This window comes from Syngnathus floridae, chromosome 2 (genome assembly GCF_059516105.1).
Source record: "Syngnathus floridae isolate MCC-2025c chromosome 2, RoL_Sflo_1.0, whole genome shotgun sequence".
In the NCBI taxonomy this organism is placed as follows: Eukaryota; Metazoa; Chordata; class Actinopteri; order Syngnathiformes; family Syngnathidae; genus Syngnathus; species Syngnathus floridae.
Window position 1 is genome coordinate 12,732,299 of NC_142414.1, and position 23,924 is coordinate 12,756,222.

General features: G+C 42.1%; 1 protein-coding gene across 6 annotated transcripts in view; it reads right to left on the reverse strand.

Moving 5' to 3' along the window:
• Positions 1–582: 582 nt before the first annotated feature.
• The window catches only part of magixb (MAGI family member, X-linked b), a 37,930-nt gene continuing 14,588 nt past the window's right edge, over positions 583–23,924 (reverse strand). For 3 of the 6 annotated variants that reach the window (XM_088369358.1, XM_088369355.1, XM_088369356.1), the window contains exons 4-16: positions 18,640–18,759; positions 16,788–16,961; positions 14,493–14,655; positions 13,906–13,970; positions 12,364–12,525; positions 10,687–11,179; positions 10,051–10,570; positions 9,535–9,598; positions 9,048–9,461; positions 5,531–5,731; positions 5,161–5,384; positions 4,492–4,630; positions 583–3,729 (exon numbers count right to left, since the gene is read on the reverse strand). In XM_088369358.1, the coding sequence (XP_088225484.1) occupies positions 2,834–3,729; positions 4,492–4,630; positions 5,161–5,384; positions 5,531–5,731; positions 9,048–9,461; positions 9,535–9,598; positions 10,051–10,570; positions 10,687–11,179; positions 12,364–12,525; positions 13,906–13,970; positions 14,493–14,655; positions 16,788–16,961; positions 18,640–18,759 (3,635 nt within the window). In that variant the 3' untranslated portion in view covers positions 583–2,833. Of the gene's footprint in view, positions 3,730–4,145; positions 4,250–4,491; positions 4,631–5,160; positions 5,385–5,530; positions 5,732–9,047; positions 9,462–9,534; positions 9,599–10,050; positions 10,571–10,686; positions 11,180–12,363; positions 12,526–13,905; positions 13,971–14,492; positions 14,656–16,787; positions 16,962–18,639; positions 18,760–23,924 lie in introns of all 6 variants that reach the window. The other 3 variants (XM_088369357.1, XM_088369359.1, XM_088369360.1) reach the window with 3 other exon arrangements.

Below are 23,924 nucleotides of genomic sequence, written 5' to 3' on the forward strand. Positions count from 1 at the left end.
AATTTTTATCAGCTCAGCTTCTGGGGATGATTCTCAAGTTAACATTCAAACTTTCTCTCCAAAGAGAATATAATAAAGCTTTTTCATTCAGTTCATGCAGTGTTAAGGAAAAATGCTGGATATAGGCCTTTCTTTCAAATGATCTGTCATTGCTATTGTGGAAATTTTATGTATGAAAAGTATTAGCAATATCGTTGTTTTGGTTATTTGGGGAAAAAAAGTGGTATTGAACAGCCCTTCCAAATATATTACTATTATGTTATTGTTATTATAGCATCATTATGAAAACAGCATATGCTGGAGGAAAAAAACTAAGACAGAATCTGAATCAGTGCAAAAAATAAATTAATCTAGAAAGGTTCATTTGCATCTCTGATTGAGAAAAAAAAAAGAAAAAAATGTCGACCAGTGTTATGTTTAAAATTATAACAGACAAAGTATGTTTTGCACAATATATTTTTTAACAAAACGAAAGAAAAAACGTGAGATGAGAACGACTGCAGTAGAGCGATTCGGCTGTATTGTTGCTGCCACCTGCTGTCCAAGCATGGTTCCTAAAATAAACTAATAAACGACATGATATTAGTTCAGCACTTTATTTTCACTTTTATTACAACGTGTTTACACTTCAGATCTGCTTCAGATCTTCCCATCTGCTTTGGGAACTAAAAATAATAAATAAAAAAAAAAGTGAAATTGAATCGACACTGATCAGGGATTTGGCGGTGTCATTCTTCCGGTATTTCATCAATTTTGGAAATAAATCCAAGAACGCATGAAGAGGATTTTTCCAGCACGATAATAACAGTCTGTTTTATGAAAATGTGTAACTTTCCCTTCCGAATGGCTTAAGTATCTGATAACCTGAGTAATTGAAAAAAAAAAAAAAGGTAATCTATAGAAAAATACCATCTCAAAGTTCCTCTTCATAATGTCATTTCAATTGCTGTAACACAATGAAAAAACACATTGTAATATTGAATACAACACCATGGATAATGAGCTGTTGAGCGATTTACAAGGACCCCATTAATTCCAATTTATGATTCACAGTTAGACAATGGTCGGGATGACGGAGTTTGTTACCAAGGAAACGTGGTAACGTAATAGCATGGGCATAAATATTGAAACCCGCCTACCTGCTGCATACTTTAGGCATTTCTCACTAACTTTGAGAAAAAAAAAAGTGAGCATCCTAATTCACACTCAAGTCGCATAGAAGAAAACATTCATGAGCCAGGCGTGCTGGCACGATCAAAAATCTATTCGGTCCTTCACAAAAGCTCTTTCGTGTAATTTACATCACGCAAGTGGCAGTATAAATGGACAGCTGTTGCGTGATATATACAGTAGAGATGAATAATTACGGACATGTACATATTTACAGAATATATTTTGAGTGGAGAATGCCACACCTTGAGGAAAAGCGGCTTTAGAAAGGAGATTTGCGTCATCACAATTATTGTGAACTATACATTGGAGCGTGGGCAGACTAGATGGAAAGGGAGGGCGGATAATTGCATTTTTATTGCTTGGAGTCGTCATGAGGTATAAATGAAGACTAATGCAGACTTTTTAAAGGAGCAGATACTTTACAGAAAGGATGGAAGTGAGAAGCAGTCAACCGTGGTGCATATAAGTCCCATTCAGATATTTTTTAAATTCAAATAAAAAAATGTCTTTTCATTGTTGCAAAACAATTCAGTTGAAAACAGAAATCTCAAAGTACGAGAAACAATTTTAATATAAAAAGTATGTGTATTTATATTTTATTGAAGCACATTTGAGAACATTTAGTCACATTGGGCAGAACTATGGCACAGATTGTTGCCTTCCAATTTTGATGATGTCTAGATTTTTTTAGCACATGAATGAAAAAGTTCAACCTGTATGTGTATTTTATGCATATTCATTGTATCTGTTTTAATTTAAGTTACAAAAAATATCTGCTCTACTGTATTACCCTGGAACAAATTTTAAGACAAAAGTGCAACAGAATAAAGGGAAGAGTGACCCAGAGAAACAAGAAAATACCTATAATGGGCATTTACAACATGAAATATTAGCCAAGAATCAGCTGTAAAAAGGCACGAAGAATACAACCACAAATTTTGGGATAAGAATCCAGAACAAGTTCCAGTAGAAAAACAATTCAATTGGTCCTCATCAGTTTCCATTCATGGGGGATAATGGCGCCAGACAGATGGGGAAAGAGAGAGGACTAAATTGCCAGGGAAGAATAACTTGCCAAACAAGCACAGATACGGTCCCACTACCTGAGAAGTACGTTGCCACACTGAAATGATCAATTGTGCAAATATTCTTCTATTCATATGATTAGACTGCAGAACTATGTTTTCCATATATTAAAAAAAAATCCAAGATAAGAAAATTAGACTGACAAGACGGAAAAGAGCGGTGATTACGGCATGTTAGTATCATCAGATGTGCCACAGGGAATGATCAAATTTAATTGAACTGGTCTGAGAATTATTCTTTTTGCTTTGCTATTACTTTTCAAGCATGGCTGCCATAAGAGAAGCTGCTGAAGAAGTTCTCCGTGTGTTTTCTGTGTAACTGGTACCATAATATTTTTCCATGCACATGACCAATTAAAACGACACCCGACTACTCACAAAAAGTTCAGGATCAAGTAGAAGATGAAGGAGAAGTGAACTTCATTTCACCTTCTGTCAACTGTGGAATGGTCATCACAAATTACTGCAGATAAGGTGAAATGTTTTTGTGATGCGGCAAACTTTTTGTGAGTAACGTTGAAGTTTGTGAATTGCCATGGTACCAGGTGAGTGTTGCCGAATCAACAAAATTGCATTCAAGTGGCATCGTCACTCCGCTCTGCTTGTTGGCCCTTGGGCCTCGACGACAGCCCGTCCTCCGTGACAACCCGGGCCACCCTCTGCCGACTGGGAGCCAGCCAAGGGCCAGGCAGCAGGTCGAGCGTTTGGCCGAAGATGCTGGCGGCGGACATGGTGTCGTCTGATTGGCTACCTCCGGATTCGGACTCATCGTCCCTCAGCTGATTTAAGGAAAGTGCGGAAGTGAGGAAGGAGAAGGGCTTCCTTTGAGAGATGGAATATGTCCTTGTGTCACTTGATAATTCTTCCTCCTGTGCATCACTTGAAAGCTCATCTTCCGCAAACCTCTGAAGATTTTCTTCACCCTGATCATCGTCATTATCATGGTCCACGGAGCCCTGGAGGTGCTTGATGTGACGGTAGCCTGCGGCGATTTCCCCCATTTCATCAGGCTCCTCCTCGCTCTCCCATTTGGGCCTAGGAAGCTTTTCGTTAGGACTCGGAATTGGCAGCACACGTACTCCCTCTAAGTCCTCGTCTTCCAGATCGTCCTCCAAAGGAGCAACTTCCTGTTTCTTCTCCTTCCTCTCTCTACTCCTCTCTCTCTCTGCTCTCTTCACCCTCCTCACATGACTGTCGTTCGTTGGCAGGGCTTCTCTGGGTAAACTCCGAGATGCCCTTCCCCTAGAGCCCTCCCCTTTCCTGGGTTGTGAGTCGGGGCTCCGCAACGGTGAGCGACTTCCCGTTCCCCGCCTTCTACGCCTTCTTGTCCCTTTCTCTCGTCCGTCCAAAGACTTGCTTCTTCTTTTTTGCTTGGAGCTGCGCCCCCTCTGCCTGCTGGGGTTTACTGCAGCCATACCCTGCTCCTTGGGGTGCCGCAGGCGGGAGGGGGAGGTGATTCTGTGCTCATGGCCTGGAGGGAGGGGTGAGAGGTAAACAAACATGTTTGAGAAGCGTGTCGTGCAGTTTGATATCAAAGTGAGTTTTATCACGCTTGAGATCTGTATGCAACTGTGTCAAGGTACCACAGGTACATTATAATCCAGGGTTGAGGTCACGTGGACGGAGTGTTTGAGATATGCATGCTATTACTCTGGAGTTAGGAATATTTTATAAGTTTAGAGTAGACAGTAATGATGTTATTGAGAGCTCTGGGTAGTCTTTTTTAATTCAGTATATATTACGCAGAGTTCACATTTGAGGAAGTTGTAAGGAGCTGTACTCATGCTATGTTTCACTTCTATTATTCCAAACACAACCGTATGCGAGGACACATGCAACGGCGGCCGAGTGCAAGAATGTAGAGAGACAGAAAATGGGAGAACTAACAGGAACCATTACCAACCGCGTATTCTCTGTCCGTCCAACCACATAGAAGCAAGGCTCGCCTAATTTGGAGTTGGTCATACAAAGAGACAAACTGGAGAGCTCCACTGAGAAAAAAGAATGGGCAGAATGAGGAGGAAAGACAGGAGAAAGCAGAAGAGAACATGTAAAACCAAGGAGAAATATGAGTATGGATGCGTTACAGGAAGGAAAGTGTGGCCAAAAGACAAGAGTTAGACAGGATTCTAGTAAGCATTCATACAAAGTAGAAGAAGAAGCCCTTTTGAAGACCTCCTATCCTCATGCCAGACTTTTTCACTCAAATGTACAGAACGTTATCGCTTCTCACCATAGTCGGGCACATATCCGTTTCCTCTCTTGAGGACCAAGTGGATGCGATGGCCTCCTTTGCGGATTTGCTCCACCGCCTGACTGTGAGTCATCCCCGCCGTGCTGTCTCCGTTGATCTCCACAAGCTGGTCACTCACCTGCACGTGGATCAAAACTGTCTGAATAAACAACTGTTGACACTCACCTTCACAACATGACGAGCACAACACATTTGAAGGAGATGAAAAATGCTGCTATAATTGGCCAATTATTGGAGTTGGCTGTGATCACTCTCACAGCGGCGCAGCGCTCCCTCCCATGGCTCTTGCCATCACTGGCACAGCTACCACAGATGATAATATCATCACTGGTATGTCTACCAGCTAAAAATTAACAAAGCGCCTCTAACTGTTCTTTCAAATCGGAAACTGTGGGTGATTTTGCAAGAACAGAATTAATTACAAACACACTATAGCTTTGTGATTGGTCCCCACCACCAGTGGTTCGCCTCGACGAAAATCAGCGGGCTCATAACAAGATGGATCCTCTGGGTTTTGGGAACTCCCAAATACCATGAGGATTCAGCTTGCAGGCAAGGTTGTGCTCATGTGGTCTTTGGGGTCAGCCATGTTGGTGACCCCTGCATTTGAGAGACCCTGCATACACACTATGAGAATCAAGCAGTCACCTGGATCTTCTGACTGCGCGAGGCAGGCCCTCCTTCCATCAGTCCCAGGACGTAGAGGCCCATGTTGTACTCGCTGCCCCCTCGGAGGCTGAAGCCAAATCCTGAGGGGCCGCGATCCAAGTTAACGCTGTAATACCTGGAATCACGTTTGGGGCGTGACTTCTGACCCTTCCTGTTTCTGTGTCCGAGGTCATACTCAGTTGATTCTGAAAGGTTGGTTGAGTCTGGAAAAGATAATATTGCTGACGTCAGAGCTGTGGTATTTTATTTTATTTAGAGCTGAGCTCTATGGTATTTTCTATTATGTGTTTGCATTGCATTTGGACAAATACATTTGGGAACGGCGAGGCAAATGGGACGTTTGTCTTACAGGCATTTGGCCGGGGCACGACAGTGAGGCGTAACGTGTTCCCTGCTCGGCGAAGGATCTGCGCCAGCTCGCGGTGAGGCAGCGTCACCACCGAGCGTCCTTCTACGGCCTCCAGTCGATCCCCAGGCCGGATTTGACCGCTCTTGGCTGCTGGGCTTCCTCGGCGCACTGTCACAAAACGGTGTGGCAGAAGAGATGCGGCTGCACAGGGAAGAAAGGAATTGAAACAAAATAAATTCGAGAGAAGTGATATTTCTTGACACATATTTACGCCAATATTTGTGCTCATGCATACATGAACTAGAAACTCAGATAGCGGACATGCATTTTATTCATTCTATTACCATACTTGTATGTATACTGCCCCCTGTTGGCCATGTTGCACATACCAGAAGGAGTTGCAATGAATTGCACCTCATAATAACAGTGAGCACATTGGTGGATTTCACAAAAGCCTTCTGATTTTTGTTCTTGAGTAACATTTCCCACCCTGGTTATAAATGCACTTCTCTACAATAGTCCCTTCTGTTGGCAACAGCTGGCCCCACTCAGCTCTTCTCAGCCGCGTCCCTGTTTAACCTACACAGCAGCATGAACTATTCATCCAGCTGAGGCACGAAGACTTCCTCACACAATGGATAAAAATAGACAATTGAAAGGCAATGCCACAAATCTAAATTGCCTTCACTTCATGTTTAAGTCATAGCTATGGAAAACATTAAGAACCCCCCCCCAAAATAAAATCCCACAAGACCATTATTTGTATTTTGAACATTTTTAGTCATTCTTTGCAGTGGATAAAGAATATATTACCGGAACTGTGAGTAGTTAATATGTCTGTGTTGATGCACCTTTTGTCTTCATAAATGCACTGCTTAAGCGTTATATCACTGGCGCATAGATGCTAATTATTAGCCTGTCTATGACTTTCTACATTAAATGTTACCATTAAACTAGCAGACTTGAGGTGTCAGGCTTTGAATACAAAGAAGCGGTAAATCTGTTGATTTTGTTTTGTTTTAGAGTAATCTGGAAGTGGCATCAAACACCGCTTATATTGCAAATCAACCATTTATGTTGTCAGTAGTTTATAAACTGAAATGAAAATGTTTATTTTATTCAACTGTACCAGCAAAAGCAGAAAAAGTGTTCATTTTGTACTGGTCCCTTCATTTGTCTTGATTCAGAGGCCATGTGACATGTTCATTTTGGTCTGATAATCTGGGTGGCCCGAGCGGAAATGGCAATCAGGTCAAAGCTTTGCAAATAGTCTTCTTATTGCGTATAATACAGCAGCAGCGGAACATTAACCTCTGCCAGAGAACACGTTCCAAACCCATGCACAAGCCCCGACTCACGTGCAAGCACAGTGACTCACTCAACACACAGACGCAAATGTGTTGAGCCAAACACACGCACGCACACACACACCACCACACAGATGCGCCCAAATGGCCTCCCTTCCTATCAAATTGTTCTTCCCTCCGGCATTCCGTGTTGTCCTGTCCAGAGTCATCTCACCGCAGCCAGCACAGTAAGAACGTGCTGCAATGAGGAGAACAACCACTGCCCAGCATCAGCACCAGCACCAGCTTCCCCCCTCCACTCCACCTTCCGCCATCATGAAAAAGCCACTCTACGCAACCCGGATCATCTCGTGCAGCCTGCTCACATGTCTGAGAGGACAGGTTCCTGTTTATCCTGAGCAAGTAGCATCTGTCGGATGTATTACTAAACATGCATTTGACAGTGCCCTGTTGGTTATTGAAAGAGTGCATCACATTTTAGTTTGGGACAAACCAACTAGGAAAAAAATAACAAAAATCACAAAACCAAAACAACACTGCAGCTTCTTTGGTATTTTGAGTATTTTTCCTTTTCTGGGAAAATATACTCTCAATGACAATGTTTGTATTTCAATTAAACATATCCCTTTTCATTGTAGAATAAGAGAAAATCTCTAGTTTCTGTCTTAACTATCCTTTTCCTTGCCAAAACACCAAAATAACATGTAATTTAGTTTCTAAATTACGTCACGGCCGTACGAGCATGTGGATGCAACTCTCACATGGCACACAGTCAACACGTCTGGCTGAGCAAAAACTTCAGGCTCAATAATTCAAAGCCGATGCACACAACTGAATAAAAGGACAAAACACTGCAGCGAACCAAAATCAAGAAAGGAGAAGAAAACAGAGCAAATCATTACGTTTCGTCTCCTTCACAGTCCTAAAAGCGGACTGTAGTCTCTCCAGCATGGCTCTTGGGAGAGTAGCGGTTTCAATGATCAACCAAGAAAAGTCCTCAGTTCCGTGTCATGCTGTTCTCCAAGACGCTGACGTTCAGATGTAACCAGGAGCTCAAATGCAGGATGTTCCCTCAGTGCCACAGGAGCAATTCTCTTAAGCAGCCAGTGACGGAGAGAGCAGTTGGTGGGTGGGTGGGAGACAGAGAGGGAGGGAGGGAGGCTGGGTTTTAATCTTTGGAAAAACCAGACCGGACATTTTTACTGCAGAGTATAGGAGTCGTGAGGGAGGCGGAGTGGTGAGGGAGGGAGCGTGAACAAGTAAGGAAGAGTGAAGGAGAAGGTTACATTGAGCGACAGGGACGACGACTTCATTCTGGGACATGACAGGAGATAAATGAGGGAGCGCAAGTATGCAATGAAGATAGAGCAGACTGGAGACAGGTGCCACCGCAACATCAATCTGGCTATGAAAAGATGTTTTAATCGCGCAGGTTGGCTTGGCCCGTAAAGCAAATTGAAGTGCACCACGTTGGAACAGAGGGCAGCCAATTGAAGACAAAGGATGTTCTGACTGGGCCATACATCATAAGGATGCGCTTTACACTCAACAATCAAGACAGGATGAGACCCCTCACACTTGGGACATAAACTGTCCTGTCAGGTGGAAGCGCACATAAATGCTGTTGTTGAACTGTCATTTTGTCTAAGCATCTGAAAATGTTAGGTGATACAAATAGGAGTTTTATTCTATTTATTTTATTCTTTTTTTAATTTTATTTTTACACTTTTTTAAAATTTTATTTAGTATATTTTCCAGTAATCAGTGTAAAGATAATTTGTTTAATTAATTTTTTTTCTTACAAATCTCTATCAAGTCATACCTGTGTGCTGTCTGCGTTCTTTGACAACTTAAGCAATGAACCAACCAAAAGAAAGATGAAATTCTTCTTTCATCAGATAGAAAAACTTTGTTTCTTGTTTTTTCTAGTTGTTAGTAAACTAATATTGATTGTATTATTAACATAAATTTTAAAGCTTCACTCACACTGCATTACCAACAATTAATATATTATGAACTATAGTTGAGGTGCAGGCGAGGTGCATTTTTCTCCACATGGGGTCAGCATCCACACGTTCCACACTGTTGTAAGCGTTACTGTGAATGTCTGTGGTTCTGTAAAATGTCTCATTGAGCGGCAAATGCTTGTGAGTGCACAGAAATTTCGAACATGTTCAATAAAATTGTGATTGTCTGAAGTTGTGACTAACCTTTGATGTTTTCTAGATCCTGAGAGGCGATGACAAAGCCAAAACCCTCTCCTGGTTTTCTCCTCAGCTCCACATCAAAACCTCTCAGGTGTCGGGCCCTCTCGTCTTCTCGCATTTCCAGGCCTGAATCGGGTTCTATGACTCTGCCATCGTCATCCTCCAGACCTGTACTGATCCAGTCCTTGGGCTCCATGGTCAAAGTGACCGGAATGGACTCCAAGAAGCTGGTGCTCTGGATCAACGAGGAACCTGTCGAAAACGTGGATGGCGGCGTGCCGAATGACGTGCGAGGTACAGGTAAGGCATCGGTGAGGATGGTCGAGTGGTCTGAGCCACCGGGCGGGGGAGGCGGACGGAGCAGAGGAGGGGGGAGTCGCCGAACGGAGCTGGGGGAGATGGCGGATTGATAGATGCCTGATGACAAGGAAAGAGAGAAAACAGTAAGAAATAAGCAACCAAAAAAACAAATGTTTAAAGTTTTTTTTACCTCCTCTGTACACCAACAGAGTGACTTCTCCCTGTTTGGTGTGCTCCTGAAGAACCGTTTGTACCTGTATGTGAAAAATATGATGTAATATGACGGAGGGTAACAGCTCGCAGCAACCTTTTTTATTTTTTTTTATTTTTTATTTTTGGAACAATGAAGTCAGTTGATAAATTTTCAATTATGAACTAGGAACTGAACTAGTTCATTTTAAAAGTTGTGAACTGAACTTTGAATTAGTTCATGTAGAAAATGAACTTATAAATACTTTCCAAAATGATTTGATATGTGGTATATTTTCAATTAGGTATGGGAATGACTACAATTTTTTTGTCAAATGTCTCACTGTGAATGAATTTCACAGAAGGATTTTTGGGTGAAAAAAGTACAAGAATGGAAAATTTTGAAAGGTCAAAACAAATACCCAGGATAGTGATCATGTTTTGATTGAAAAGCATTGATTGCATTAATCCTTCATTCAAATCAGTTGTTGATTCAATGTGGTCAAGCGTTTCCTACCTGAGCAAGGCTGAGACTCTGCACATCAGCTCCATTAATTTTGACAATAGCATCCCCTGGCTGCAGAGTGTTGCATTGCTTCCTGTCCCAGACTCTCCTGACGACCGTCATCTCACCCCCTGGCCCGCTGGCCATCATGCTGAACCCCAGGCCTCTGTCCGCTTCAGTCTGCGCCAACACCACTGGCACCAACTCGCCTTTGCTGAAACCCGCATTTGCCATCTTGCCGAGACCGGATGTTGCGCTGCCATGGAAACCGTTAAAGCCGCGGCGGGGGCTTTCTGGCGTCAGAAGAGGTCGAAGGTGTGAGGGCTGCGGCCTGAAGAGGTGGGCGTGAGCGCTGCGGGGGCCGCCCGGGGATGACGACGGCCTCTTGGGTGACAGAGGCAATTGCAGGCGAGACACGGGCAGCGTGCAAGTGGATAGGTCGCTCTCCGATGACTTGATGGATGTGCCGAAACGTAAAGGATGCTGGGGGGTTGACAGCGAGTTGTTGTTGTGATTACGGATCATTGATGCCCTGACGAGAAAAAAGATTGAATATTACAGTTAACCCTCACCCATTCTTGCTTTGCTATTAAAATTCTTTTTTTTGGGGGGGGGGGGGGGGGGGGTCTGTTGTTGGCTGTATCTTACCTGTGTGACCCAATAGCAGATACAACTTCACTATCACTCTGACTGGCCAGGGTGGGGTCAAGTGACTGCAGTCGGGCTAGCGTTCTAAGGGAACGAGGCGGGCGTGTCAGGGGCGGTGAGGCGGCGTTGCTCAAACTAGAACGTCTCAGTGACGACTGTCTTCCGGCAAAGGAAGCGGCATTTCTGTTGGCGTCGAGAAACACGCCGGGCTCCACGTAATCGCCGTTTAAGTGGCGGCTCTGGGGAGTGGGCGTATGGCGCCGAGGTAGATGGTGAAGAGGCTCAGGCTGCGTAGTGGTGGGTAGTAGGAGGGGGTCGTTGCTGTCCAGCAAGCACTCTTTGGGGCACCCGTCGGGGTTGTATAACATGGGGTATCCTCTTCTGACGGCGATATCCACACCGTGGCCCACAGGGACGGATTTTAACATCTCCACCACCTTTTTGTGAGACACTCCCAACACGTAAACGTCATTGACGTACACCAGAATGTCCGCTACCAAAGCACAAAAACACACATTGAAACAACGACTAGATGATGACATGAAGCTTTTAGAGAATTTGCATTTGTCGAATAATTTGGTGACAACTCCACTTAGAAACAATTTCCCCCCATGAGTCCAGGAGAAGGAAATTGACTTTGCAGAGGTCTCGTGGTGCATCACCGCTAAATAGGCCGCCACCCTTTGGTATATTGTGTGGGTGTGGACAATTCAAGCGACTAATCCTCAAACGCAGCCTATTAACAGATATCGACTCAATCGGTCCCTACAGGCAGTCTGCACTCTGCTTCCCTTCAGTGTCAATCGCAAGTTGTTCCGACATTTCGGTGCCAGCGTGTTTACATGCGTCGGTGAGTCAAATGCTGATATGATCGCCAGATTAGTGCGGTGGGATTAACCACTGATTACGGTATACACTTGCTGCAGAAGATCAGCAATTTTCAGTCTAATCCTTAAGAGGTTGAATAGAAGAGAGAAAATGTTGAAAGGGCTTTGCAATATTTCAGGTCCTTACGATGCGCAGTCTGCTGTTATACCAAGTTTCACACTTTGAAATTTCCTTTGAGAAGATCATCTGTGGTGCCATGGGAAATGATCCAATTTCACTCAGTGCGTTCTTATTACAGTGGTGCTTGCGATTTTTTTAGGCTTGAACTGTCGTTGGGCTGACATTTTGTTTTGACTTGTGTTGTTTACCTTGTAGTGAAAATGAAAATGTCAGATGTGAGGTGAACATGTGGTCGATTTGACAAAGTAGTTCTACGATACATTTACTATACTGCAGCAGAAGAATATTTCTAGATGTAATGAAACTGATAAAAATAAGGACAGGTGGAGCAGCAAAGGCAAAAAAAAAAGCATATTTTAGTTATGTGTTAGGAAAATTGATTGCACATGCATTGTCCAATAAAAAATGCATGTGAAATGAATCAGTAACTCAATTACTCTAATAAATGTATTAAAAGTATATAATTTATCAAAACATCTACTTGGGTAAATATAATTAATGTCGCTCTTTACTTGCCATCTCTGCAAGGAACAACAAATCGAGGTAGCGCTGAATCGCGGCTGTGGTAGTGTAGACTTGCAACGCATCACACCAACGTTCACCTTTCAATTTTCGGTGCGATGCACTGCAGTTCTGCACTAATGACGTGGCTGCTGAGTGCACAGTCACCTGTCTTGAGAGCCGAGGGTCCGCTCGAAGTCACACTATAGACCTGAAGGAACTCTCTTGGCTTACTGCCTCCAACAATGTTGAAGCCAAAGCCCCGGGAGCCCTTGATCATATGTGTGCGCACAAGAAAACCCTGAAGCTCCTCTGGGTACTCGGTGAACCCTGGAAAGAATGACAGTGACACAAAAAAAAAAAGAAAACATAAGTTAGCATTTTAACTCAGAGGGAAGTCAGTCATAAAAGCGAAAGGACAGCCGTGGGGCGAGCACTGGCGCAAAAGAGCAATAAAACACTTTGAGTTGTGTTTGTGCGACTTAATAGTTGTTGACAGGTTTTAAGAGTGAGGGAGGAGAGACAGTCAAAGTGCACCAGATGGCACTTCCACAAAATTAGTTGACTAAGTTAACTTGCACTTAAAATGAGCCCATCCATCCATTCATTTTTCATAGCACTTATCCTCATCAGGGTCATGGCTGAGCTGGGGCCGAACTCAGCTAACTTTGGGTGAGAGGTGCGGTGCTCGTTGGACTGGTCGCCATGAGCCAATCACAGCGCACATATTGACAAACACTCACGTTTGTACCTACGGATGGAAATTCAAAAACGGTTCTCCCCTGTAATCCGATTCAACGGATTTGTTTGTTTGCTTCAGGATTCCTTCCGCCTATTGATTGATTGATTGATTGATTGATTGATTGATCTGTAATGAGATTTTCCTATTTGGAATACAGTGAACATACATAGTACATAGTTCATTTGCATTTGTAGTTACAGGAAACAAATCGGTTTTCCAGACTAATTTACTCAACAATCACACAATATACATTAATAGTCATGCCAACAGATGTACATTACAAAATGAACTTTCAGTCGTCACTTCTGTAGAATCCTAACAAGTAGGATTGAAGAGGATCTGACATATCAATAATCTTCAAACAAAACTAGATTGATCTTGAAATACTGTGCTTTCATTTTTCTTTCAAATTTAGTCTCAAAGAAAAATGTCGCCATCTAGTGATCTACAGTAGAATTACATGCCAAATAAACAGGAGGCTGAACAAAACAGTACTAAACTGGAGCAAACAAAATCTGCAAAATAATGGGACGACAAACATACAACCCGAAGTGTGGGGAGGGGGTTGTGTCACTGTCGTTTCTAAATTTTTCATCTTAAATTTTCTTGGAAATTTATTGGAAAATTTTAGGAAATTTACCAGACATACTGACTCGATTTATGCAGTGAGTCATGTGATGAATGGCATAAGAAAAAATGTCGACCGTGCCGCCAGCCTTAGTTGAAGAGCCTGGCAAAATGCCACGGATGCCGAGCTTTCGGCCTTAATCACTCAGCCGTCCCGGTTCAGCCAAAAGCTCATTCCATCTCATTTGACTTCAACCAGCTGGCTGTGGCTGTTATTTCCGTACTTGACAAATATGTAGCGTCGTTTAAGCTGCTCTGTGGTGACACGTGCTACCGCTGTCCCGATAATGATGCGTACAAATTGTAAGGACATAACAAAAGAAAGATAAAAAGTGGCTCACATTCATTTTTGTAGAGCGATTCCCTGCTTGGAGCTCGAGGACTCTGCCAGCTGGTCCTCTTGTGGCTTTTGGAGACAAAAGGGAAAGGAAATGAAAAGAATCATCGTTACAATGGAGGCACAAAAACACACACAAGAATTTACAGCAAGGAGCATTTGCCTCCATGTCTGATAATCATTGAAATTAAGGATGCGTGCAAAAAAAAAATTCTGGAAAAAATTAGAAACCCCAAAAAAGGATTTGTAGGGAGCAGATCTCAGCTTCTCAGTAGGCTGCAGTAATAATGATATTCTTCTCAGAGGATAAATAATATATGCTTGAGCGTATTGTTGTATTAGTCGTCTACATGTGCTGCTCCACTGTTTGTGGTCTAATATCAGTCACTTAAAAGGCAATTATAATTAGCAAAACCTAAAGCAAAAACTGAAAAGTTCACTGCCTCCATGCAAGACTCATATCGTAGTTTGCAATTCACAGCAAAATAAAAAAACAACAACTCTCAAGTCGGGTCACAAGTATCTTGTGTGATTTCCAATAGGGTTGACTTGATTATTTTTTTGCTAACAAGAGGACGTGAAAGTACTGACTCCATATAGTGAGAGTCTCCCGGGTCGCTGAAAGCCTGCTCCCAGTCATCCGCCATCACGTCTCTCCCTCTGGCTACAGCCCTGTTGCCCACAAAGCCGTTTTCTAGGACGCAAGCGACCCCACCACTCGATGCCCGGCGCCCTGTCGGTGAGCGATGTCCTCCTGTAGGACGTCAAGAAAAAAAAAATGAGTTGAAAGGTGACGTGTCATCAACCACATGCATCCCATGGTGAAAAGGAGAGCAATGCCCCGATGCTGGCATTTCTGCAAGTCCTGAGGTCAGCATTTCTGTCAATTTCCTTCTCCCTCTCAGGAGGCAGCATGTGTGACTTTGCATGTATACCACTCACAAGGAAGATAATTTTTTTCCTAATTGCCCTTTAAGACGTCCTTCAGCCATGAGCTCCAAGGTGGACCTGAACGATGTTGATCACAGGTCGGCACTGGCCCACCCATCCTTACAGTCTTACTCTGAGTTCAAAAGATGACTCAGCACAAGCTGGAGGAGATGACTCTCTTCTTCTTGGACCACATCCAAATTGACACTTTTATGCATGACCATCACGAAAGTGCCATCCCATGCACCACCACACACTACTCAGCCATTGTATTAGTTAAAAAAACATTTTCATGTATAAATCGATGTATGGAGACAACTATCAACAACAAATTCCGTGACCATGCACTTAAGTCAAAACAGTTCAATCTCAACTCAGCTTCACCCACTGAAAAGATTGTCAATAACCTGCTCCAGCTTCTCCAGAACCCACAAGAAAAATGTTTACTTGTGTTTTTTTTTTTTTAATAGGAAAAATAACACATGTTTAAACAGAAAGTAAAGAATTGAATAATGCAGATCAGATTGCAGATAAATTCATTGCACCTCCTTCTGGTTTATGTGGCTTGGCCACCGGGGGGAAGTATGATACAGTCATCCAGACACAAACCAATCAGATTTTCACAACTACTTAAAGAAACAAAGTAAACAACAGTAATATTAGTAATTTTTCGCTTAGGATAAAACATATACAGATATACGTACATGTGTGCTGTTCACAAATGAGTCAGAATTAATTTACCCGTTCAATTGGGCATATGTTATTAATAATCGATTCAGAGTCATTTGCAGACTTGGATGAGATGGGATGAGATGAGTACTTCCCGGAATTTCCCCGAAATAGAGTAACCCCCCCTTCATTACCGTCCTCCCCTGATTTGCAGGGCTCAACCTATAAACCATCAAATGTACAATAAACATAAAAAATTAAGAACCAGCAATAAATTCTGGAGCCATAACGACATTACACAATCTGATGACCTTTCATTTTACGTTTTTTCCTCAGTCTCCATCACGGCAGTGCAGGATTTATCTGGTTAGTGCTATGCTTACTTGTCCTAAGGGCAGCCTGACCTTGCTCTGGAGCCAGTCCAGCAATCGATGAAGCCGCAACCCCACTGAGAGTTTAGAGCATGCTAATCGCACTAATGACTGATTCCTTTCAAACGCACACTGAAACTACTGCGACGGGTTGTACAATTGAACTTTTAGAGTGGTTCAATATAAAGCACGCTTGTATGATAAAAGGAGCCCTGTATCATCACTGGTAGCGGGTTGTGCTTTTGGTATTTGGGCCTTTAGTGGTGATTTGCATAACTAAAACCACCGCTATTACATCTCAACTATAGAAATAATAATGTGGACAAGCTCTCTCTCTCTCTCTCTCTCTCTCTCTCTCTCTCTCTATATATATATATATATATATATATACATATATAACACAGTTTAATTAGTTTTGCAAACAAGTCTTCTTTCAACTTATCAGTACAGCACTGATATTAGTGATATTAGTATATTAGTGGACCATCTTTTCAGTCCATTGCTACAAAGGTTGCTAAAAGGGACAAAGCACCGCAACCTAGGTTCTCATCAGCATTAAGCTAGTGGAATGAAAGACTAAGCGCTGGTTGTTTTAAATACACAAGATGTAATTCTCTTTCTTTTATTTTTAGTTTGACAGTTAAATTTAGCTAGGAGTGGCATTAAAAAGCTTTTTGATCAGTTGTTCACTTTTTGCTGAACTGTCGCTTGTTGTCAAGTGAGTTGATTTGAGTGATTGCCATCAAACATCTAGATCAAATTTGTGCACGCAAGTCAAAGTGAAAAGAATCATCAGAACCAAGAAAAAGAAGTAAAATAGATCATTTGTATCTCACTGTAACATGATTGAGGTTGTAAATGTAGGTCAGCCATCCCACCGGCCAGCAATGCTTTGTGACTCTTTGTTGATACTTACCCGGGAGGCCCAGGTCATCGTCAACACGCTCGGCTTGGGCTGCAGCCTTCTCCAGGTTGCTGAGCGACTTGCTGCGCGTGCGGAAGTTCCTGAGCAGGTTGCGGTGTTCCTGGTAGGTGATGGGGGGGCTTTCTGTGCTGATGTGAACAGGGCGAGGTGTACCGTAGTAATTCCCTGCGAAAAACAGGGCAAGACGCAGTTGGAGTCATGTGCATATACTGAAAATAAAAATCAACAGTGACACCATTTCTGAAGCTACAAAGCAGACATATGGAACTATTTGTGTGACTGCAACCTTTGTGTTCACAGATCCATTATTTAAGGGCTTTACACTACAATGGTATCCTGTCTGCAGTGTTTGGACTTAGTACTGAGCTAGATGACTTTTGTAAGTTAGTTGGTGCTTAGTTAAGTACACATATGATTATTTTGGTTTTATGTTTAGTTTGACAGGATACTTTAAGTGGGAACTGACTGACTGACTGACTGACTGACTGACTGACTGACTGACTGACTGACTGACTGACTGACTGACTGACTGACTGACTGACTGACTGACTGACTGACTGACTGACTGACTGACTGACTGACTGACTGACTGACTGACTCACTGACTGACTCACTCACTGACTGACTGACTCACTGACTCACTCAGTAAGTTACTGACTCACTGACTAAGTAACATAAAAACAGCTATCAAACCTCTAATTTCAAACTAGAAGATTGACTTAAAATTTAACCAAGTATATTTGTAAATAATCATATAATGGATGCTATGAGACCAAATAAAGTCCACTACAGTGAGTTCTATAACGATGTGTTAACGCTTCTGAAGAAAGAGTCACCTTTTAATGCAATATGTCAACACCAGGCGACGTGTTATGAAGTGGCATAAAGCTACTCGCCTTGTGTTCTTAGCTCAAACAATCTATCTGTCAATTTCACATGTGAGGCAGGTAAGGCGCGAATAATTTATTGCTCCCATTAAATGCTCATAAATTATGGATGCTAATACACGCGACCATTTTAAGCCTTTACAAAGGTGGAACCCGCGGGGCGTCTGCAAAATTGAAGCTACCAATGAACACTATGCAATGCAATGTCACACCAATAAAACAAATGATTGAGCATCTTTTGCCTAACTCACAATGCAGAGATAAATATCAGTCACCTGATTTAAATAAAATAAATAAACACTGATTAGTCCATTTTAGCATAATTACACAAAACATTGTTTTGAAGTTGTGTATTTTTGTTTGTCACACTGAAGTTAACCTTGGGTTAATGCCAGTCTTTCTCCCGTCTCTCATTAGTCTTTTGTAGGGTAAAACAGGCGTGTCAAACATTTGCTCTGCGGTGGGTTCTAGCCAGCCCGTGGCGACAGTAAACATTGACTGCAATTTTTCAATAAAAACAATAATAATAATAATAATAATAATAAAATGGTACATTATATTATGTTATTTAAAGAACGCTATGGTTGAAATGATAGAAGTAAATTAAAATTAAATAAAAGAGGGGGAAATCAAAGCTGTAATTTGAAAGAAACATAACATGCATGTTTGTTTCACTGACTGACACACCATTTCGTCTCCAAGCCACCAAATGATTCAACTTTGGCTGCTGCTTATAATATGCATTTTTTTTTTCTTTTTGTTAAAAACATGGAACCACATAAAAACTCCATGCAGGAAGGCCAACTGTTTCTGTTAGGCGCAGGTGCTAACCACTAGTTCAGCAATTTGCCTCTGTGATGCTCATATTGCTATTTAATTAATAAAATGTTAATGTTGTATCGTGCTGACACGAAGCAATTTGAGATGTGACTAATGACGCGTGCCACTGTGTCTACCTTTAAATTTACCGCTCTCCAGCAGCGCTCCCGACTCCTCCAGAGAAAAAAACTCCTCAATGGAGACAAAGTTATAGTCTGTCCCGGGGATCTCTCCCACTCTAGGCGGTCTGGTCGTGCCTGGGAAAGGAAGAAAACATGAAATATGAAGTCGTACATCAAAGCAACGAGGCTGGAAACGCTGTAAGCTCTTAAGTGGATGATCTGCCAATTAATCAAGGCTGCGTGCTTTTATCCGAGGGTCATAAATTATAGCAAAGCCACTGACCTCAGTGTTTAAGCTAAACAGCGATTCAGCAAGCTATAAATAGTCCCTAAAGCATGTTTGTAACTCATAGAGGTTTGATTGGCTTGACACTTTGCTTACATTTGAAATACAAGTGAGCAAATCCTCATCAACACATTTGGAGACATTGCTTCTCGTCCTCATTTTCCCAATTTTAGAATGCAGACATGTACGATAATGATCAGCTTCACAAAGCCTCCTCCAAAGCCAGACCCCAGCATATATTTGCTCTCTGCTCACCATGTATACCACCACCCGCAATCTCAGTTCAAGCAGTTTTATTAGCGAGTTGAGTGTATGGGGTGTGACACTTCTCAGAACTTCAGAAGTCTTTTCCCAATGCAAAGTCCAGTCTGTCTAAGTACCGTATTTTCCGCACTATAAGGCGCACCTAAAAACCTCAAATTTTCTCAAAAGCCGACAGTGCGCCTTATAATCAGGTGTGCCTTATATATGGACAAATATTGACCCACTACAGCAGGCGTGTCCAAAGTCCGGCCCGCGGGCCAAATGTATATATCTTATATGTGGACAAAGTTTTAAAATGGTCCATTCATTGAAGGTGCGCCTTATATATGGACAAAGTTTTAAAATGGGCCATTCATTGAAGGTGCGCCTTATAATCCGGTGCACCTTACAGTGCGGAAAATACGGTAATTGTTTTAACTAGTCAAATGTGGTCAAAACCAATCAACCAATCCAAATCGTAGCACTGTTTTTGTCACGAATCTCGGATTGAGAGCAAAGTCATCAACAAACAAAACTTTTGTGCTGTTCAGGCTCCTGATGGTGCAGGCAATTCATTTAGCAAGGCCTTTTGATTCTGCAAGATCGATAGGAATTGAATGAAATATTAATGAGGCACTGTGAAAGTCTTTCTATTGCCATTGCAAAGACGGAGCACTCGGATGATCAATGATCTGTTATCACAATTGATTCTTGTTGACCTTGGCCTGAAACAGAGCAAAGAAACAACACCACATCATTACAAGATCACTGAGGTAAGGTGCCAAAACAAACTCTTTATTGTGCCATTTTACATCGGGCAGACAGACAAATTTGGGATGGAAAAAAACCTCCACCTGTTATACACCTTGATTGACCTCCATAGAGTCATTTATCTCCTGAGACAAAATCACCCTGAGTGTGTCCCACTCTCCCACGGGAGCACATCTGATGTTGGCGCCCAACACCCAGGCAGCCAATAAAAGTGATTAATGCGCCGCTGTCCTGGGAGCAGTTCGTCGCACAGAAAGTAAGAACTTGGCAACACACACACACACGCATACATTGCTTGGTGGACACGTGCACTGGACACACAAACATTACTGTAGTCATCATCATCTATCTGACCAGTCGTACTAAAGCTATTTTTGTGTGGTAGCAAGAAGACTTGCACTAACTGTAAATTCCCAGTTCTCCCAGCAAACGTTATTTGCAAGAAAAAATCAAAACAAATGGGAAAAAAATGCAGTAAAGTACTCACATGCTGTAATTATGTCGAAGGATAGATTTAAGCAAACAAACTGGCAATTTACTGCACTAATTTGTGTCCATAAAGTCAGCATAACGTACACCATTTGGCTGTGCCCACAATATCCTATTTTTTGTCTTCAAAATAGGTATACCGTGCGAAAGAATTACAAATTTGTGCCTATGAAATAGATCAAAAGTGCATACAAAATACAAATGTGTGTCAACAAAATATTTTGCGTCCACAAATAGTTTTAACGTGTACATGAAGAAAATCCCAATTTGTGTCCATAAAGTAGGTATAACAAAATGCATATATAAAAAAATAATTTATGGCAACAAAATACAATTTGTTTTTTTGCTCAAAATAGGTTCTGTGCTCGCACAAAATACTAATTTAAAAAAATAGGTCAAAAGTGTGAAGGAAATGATCATTTGATAACGTGCACAAAAAACATATTTGTGCCCACAAAATAACTATACTGTACATACCAATGATTAATTTCTGTCCGCAAAGTAGCAAGTATTTTTCTCCCTAATTTATGTTCGTGCCTTTCATGTTGTGCCCCATTGAGTTTTGCCTGCAACAGAAGGTGCACTCAAGGAGAAATGGGAGATCAGGAGGGATGAGAGAGAAAGATGTCTGAGGAAATGTGCAACACAAGGCGTTTGTTATCTCCGTCTGCCCCTGCCCTCGGGCTTATTAACACTCTTCCTGATCCACCTGCTGATTCTGTAGCTAATTATAATGTTTATATTCTGGCTCATCTTCCAGAATGTATCACGATTGTTTTCTGCTCTTAGGAAGTAACGTCCATATGTGCTTGTTTTTAAAATATATGAAAAGGCTTCTTCCATTAATAAATGGATGAAAAATCCTTTTTGGAGGGTAAAGGGAAGGTGTAATGTACTACGCGTCTCGTTCACCTGAGGAAAGGTCATCAAATGCCAAGGTGAAAAAATGACATTTACTGATATTTTATGACTGCCAACTTTCAAAATGGGTAAAATTTGACCCAAATAGGATATAAGGGTTCAAATTCAACAACAAATCCCCATGACGATATCTGACATGTGAATAATCCCGCTCCTCCCCTCCGGACAAACTCGACGTCTCCAGCTGATATGGTGCAAGTCTGGCACTCATTATCTATGCGCCCTCTGAGGAGATCCACATGGCATGTCAGTGCCTGCGGGGAGAGTCCGGGAAGACTTTCGGGATGGATTATTGACATCTTCTCCGTCGCCTGACCGTCCCTGCGGATGCTACGTGCCGATCCTCGGGGACAGGAGTGCGATAGAGATTGACGAGGTAATTACACAAAAACCCGTATCAACCAGCAGACAAAGCTGTCCGTCAAGCTCACCGCACACAAACCGCTAATGACGAACGGCGCAGTTGAAAAGGCCACAGGCTCTCCTTCGCTGTCTCGCTCACCAGCATACGAAAATGGTGATTCCAATCTCTGACTGTAATTAGAAAAGTCTTTTATGGCGGAAAGGCGAGACGGCGAAGGGCCTTGAAACAATGACTTTGCGTTGAAAACGGGCGTGTAAATCGCAGCGATGGGGAGGGGGGGAAAAAGTTTACCTGCTCTGAGGTCGCAGACGGAAAATGACAACAAAAGAGTTTGACAAAAAGCTTTCTGTTGTGATGTGGACCTGGAAAAGCATGTCTGCGTCTGTCCACAAAAGCACATTAGGCCATAGACGGTGAGGTCAAAGCAAATCCAGTGACCCAACTTTGGAGAGACAAGCTCTCATTTCAACTCAAGTGACAATAATATCAAACTGTTCTTCAAAAAAGAGACTCCAAGCTGTTGTGGGTACGATTGCAGCTTACTAAGTCACTCTTTTGTCGTTTTGGTCTAGATGTATCACACTGCCCTCTGGTGGCCAAGACAGGAACAGCAGAAGGAGCAGCACAATTAATTGACTTGAAGTATTGAATCATGCTCCACAAACTGTATGATTCCTTATATTCTATTCAATGATCGTATTACTTTAAGCTTTATTATCTAAAATTATTATTAAACAAAACCAAATTAAACATGTTTATTTCGGGGATTTTTTGTGTTGGTATTTAATGTCATTTCCATTTGTTTCAAGAGACAAAGACGATTTGAGTCGCAGAACGAATTTAGGTAACTTGTATTTCAAAGCACCACTGTCACCACCATTTTCCTTACATAACACCAGTTCGCAACAGACACCTTCCCGGGGCCCATTTCCCCTCGAGGTTATTTGTAGCGTAACATTCATTTGCTTGATTCTGTCATTCATTTCCATTTTTATGCACGGCGGCTTTGGAATGCTATTTCCTGGATCAAAGCACGTTGTCTTATGACAAGCCTTCAAGAAACGAGATGTTCTTTAAATAGCACAAAGGTACAAGAAGCACACGTTGAAAAAAACAAACAGGATCAAGATACTCGGGAGGATGGCAAGCCTTTTCTATCCTTTATCTAGTTACTTGTGAGACTTTAGTGAGCATTCCATCCATCCATTCTCATTTGAGCGCTTATCTTTATTAATGTCACAGGTGAGCTGGCGGGGAACACATAATGTGTAAATAAACAACCATTCACTCTCACATTCGCATTGATGGACTGTTTCGAGCCTTAAATGAACCCACATGCATGTTTTGGGAATGTGGGAGGAAAACCAGAGTACCCATGCAAGATCCAGTTGAACTGGCGTAACTACATGACTAATCACAAAATTATGAGAAACCCTGAAATGTATTACGTTATATCATCGTATTTCTCACATAAAAACATGAAATTTGTCAGGTTATATATGGATGTAATGTGTGGCAGCATGAGGCAATAGGAGGATTCCATTAGAATAAAATTAAATTAAATCCAGGTGATATATATCTATGTAACTCATAACTCAACAAACTCATATGTTGGAGCACTTGTATGTCAAGACACAACTTTTTAATTCAAATTACACAAGAATATATTTTCCCCAAACAAATTAAAGTTCTATTTCTCTCTTTCTCTCTAAGAGTCAACCATCAATTTTATCTGGATTGTTAATTGCAATATAAAGTGTCAAACAATTCCTGTAATTTTGCACCCTTACTACCTCCTTATCCACTGCACTGCCTTGTGAGAGCGTAAATGAAACTAAAAGTCAATTGAAAAGAGGAGCAACATACAGTACAAAAGGTCCCGAAGAGGGCCACAAGGAGCCAGTGACGAATCCTCATCATCAAAGTCCAGCTACATCAAGCCCAGTAGCCTCATCCTCGAGGAGAATCCAAGAAAATGTGACTTCATTACGAGTGCTCGTGACAGCTCTCAAGCTGTCAAGATCAGGAGAGCATGCGTGTGTGCATGCACACATGGTATCGGCATGACAACAACAGTATCTTACGGTGTCATGTCAACAGATCAGGGGATTAGGCCTACGCACTACTCAAGGAGCTCGACCTGCCTGGTTGTCTCTAAAGGAAAGCGTTTGTAGGCGAGGTAGGGTCAGCTAGAGCTCTATTCTGATATGTGGCCACATTGGGCAC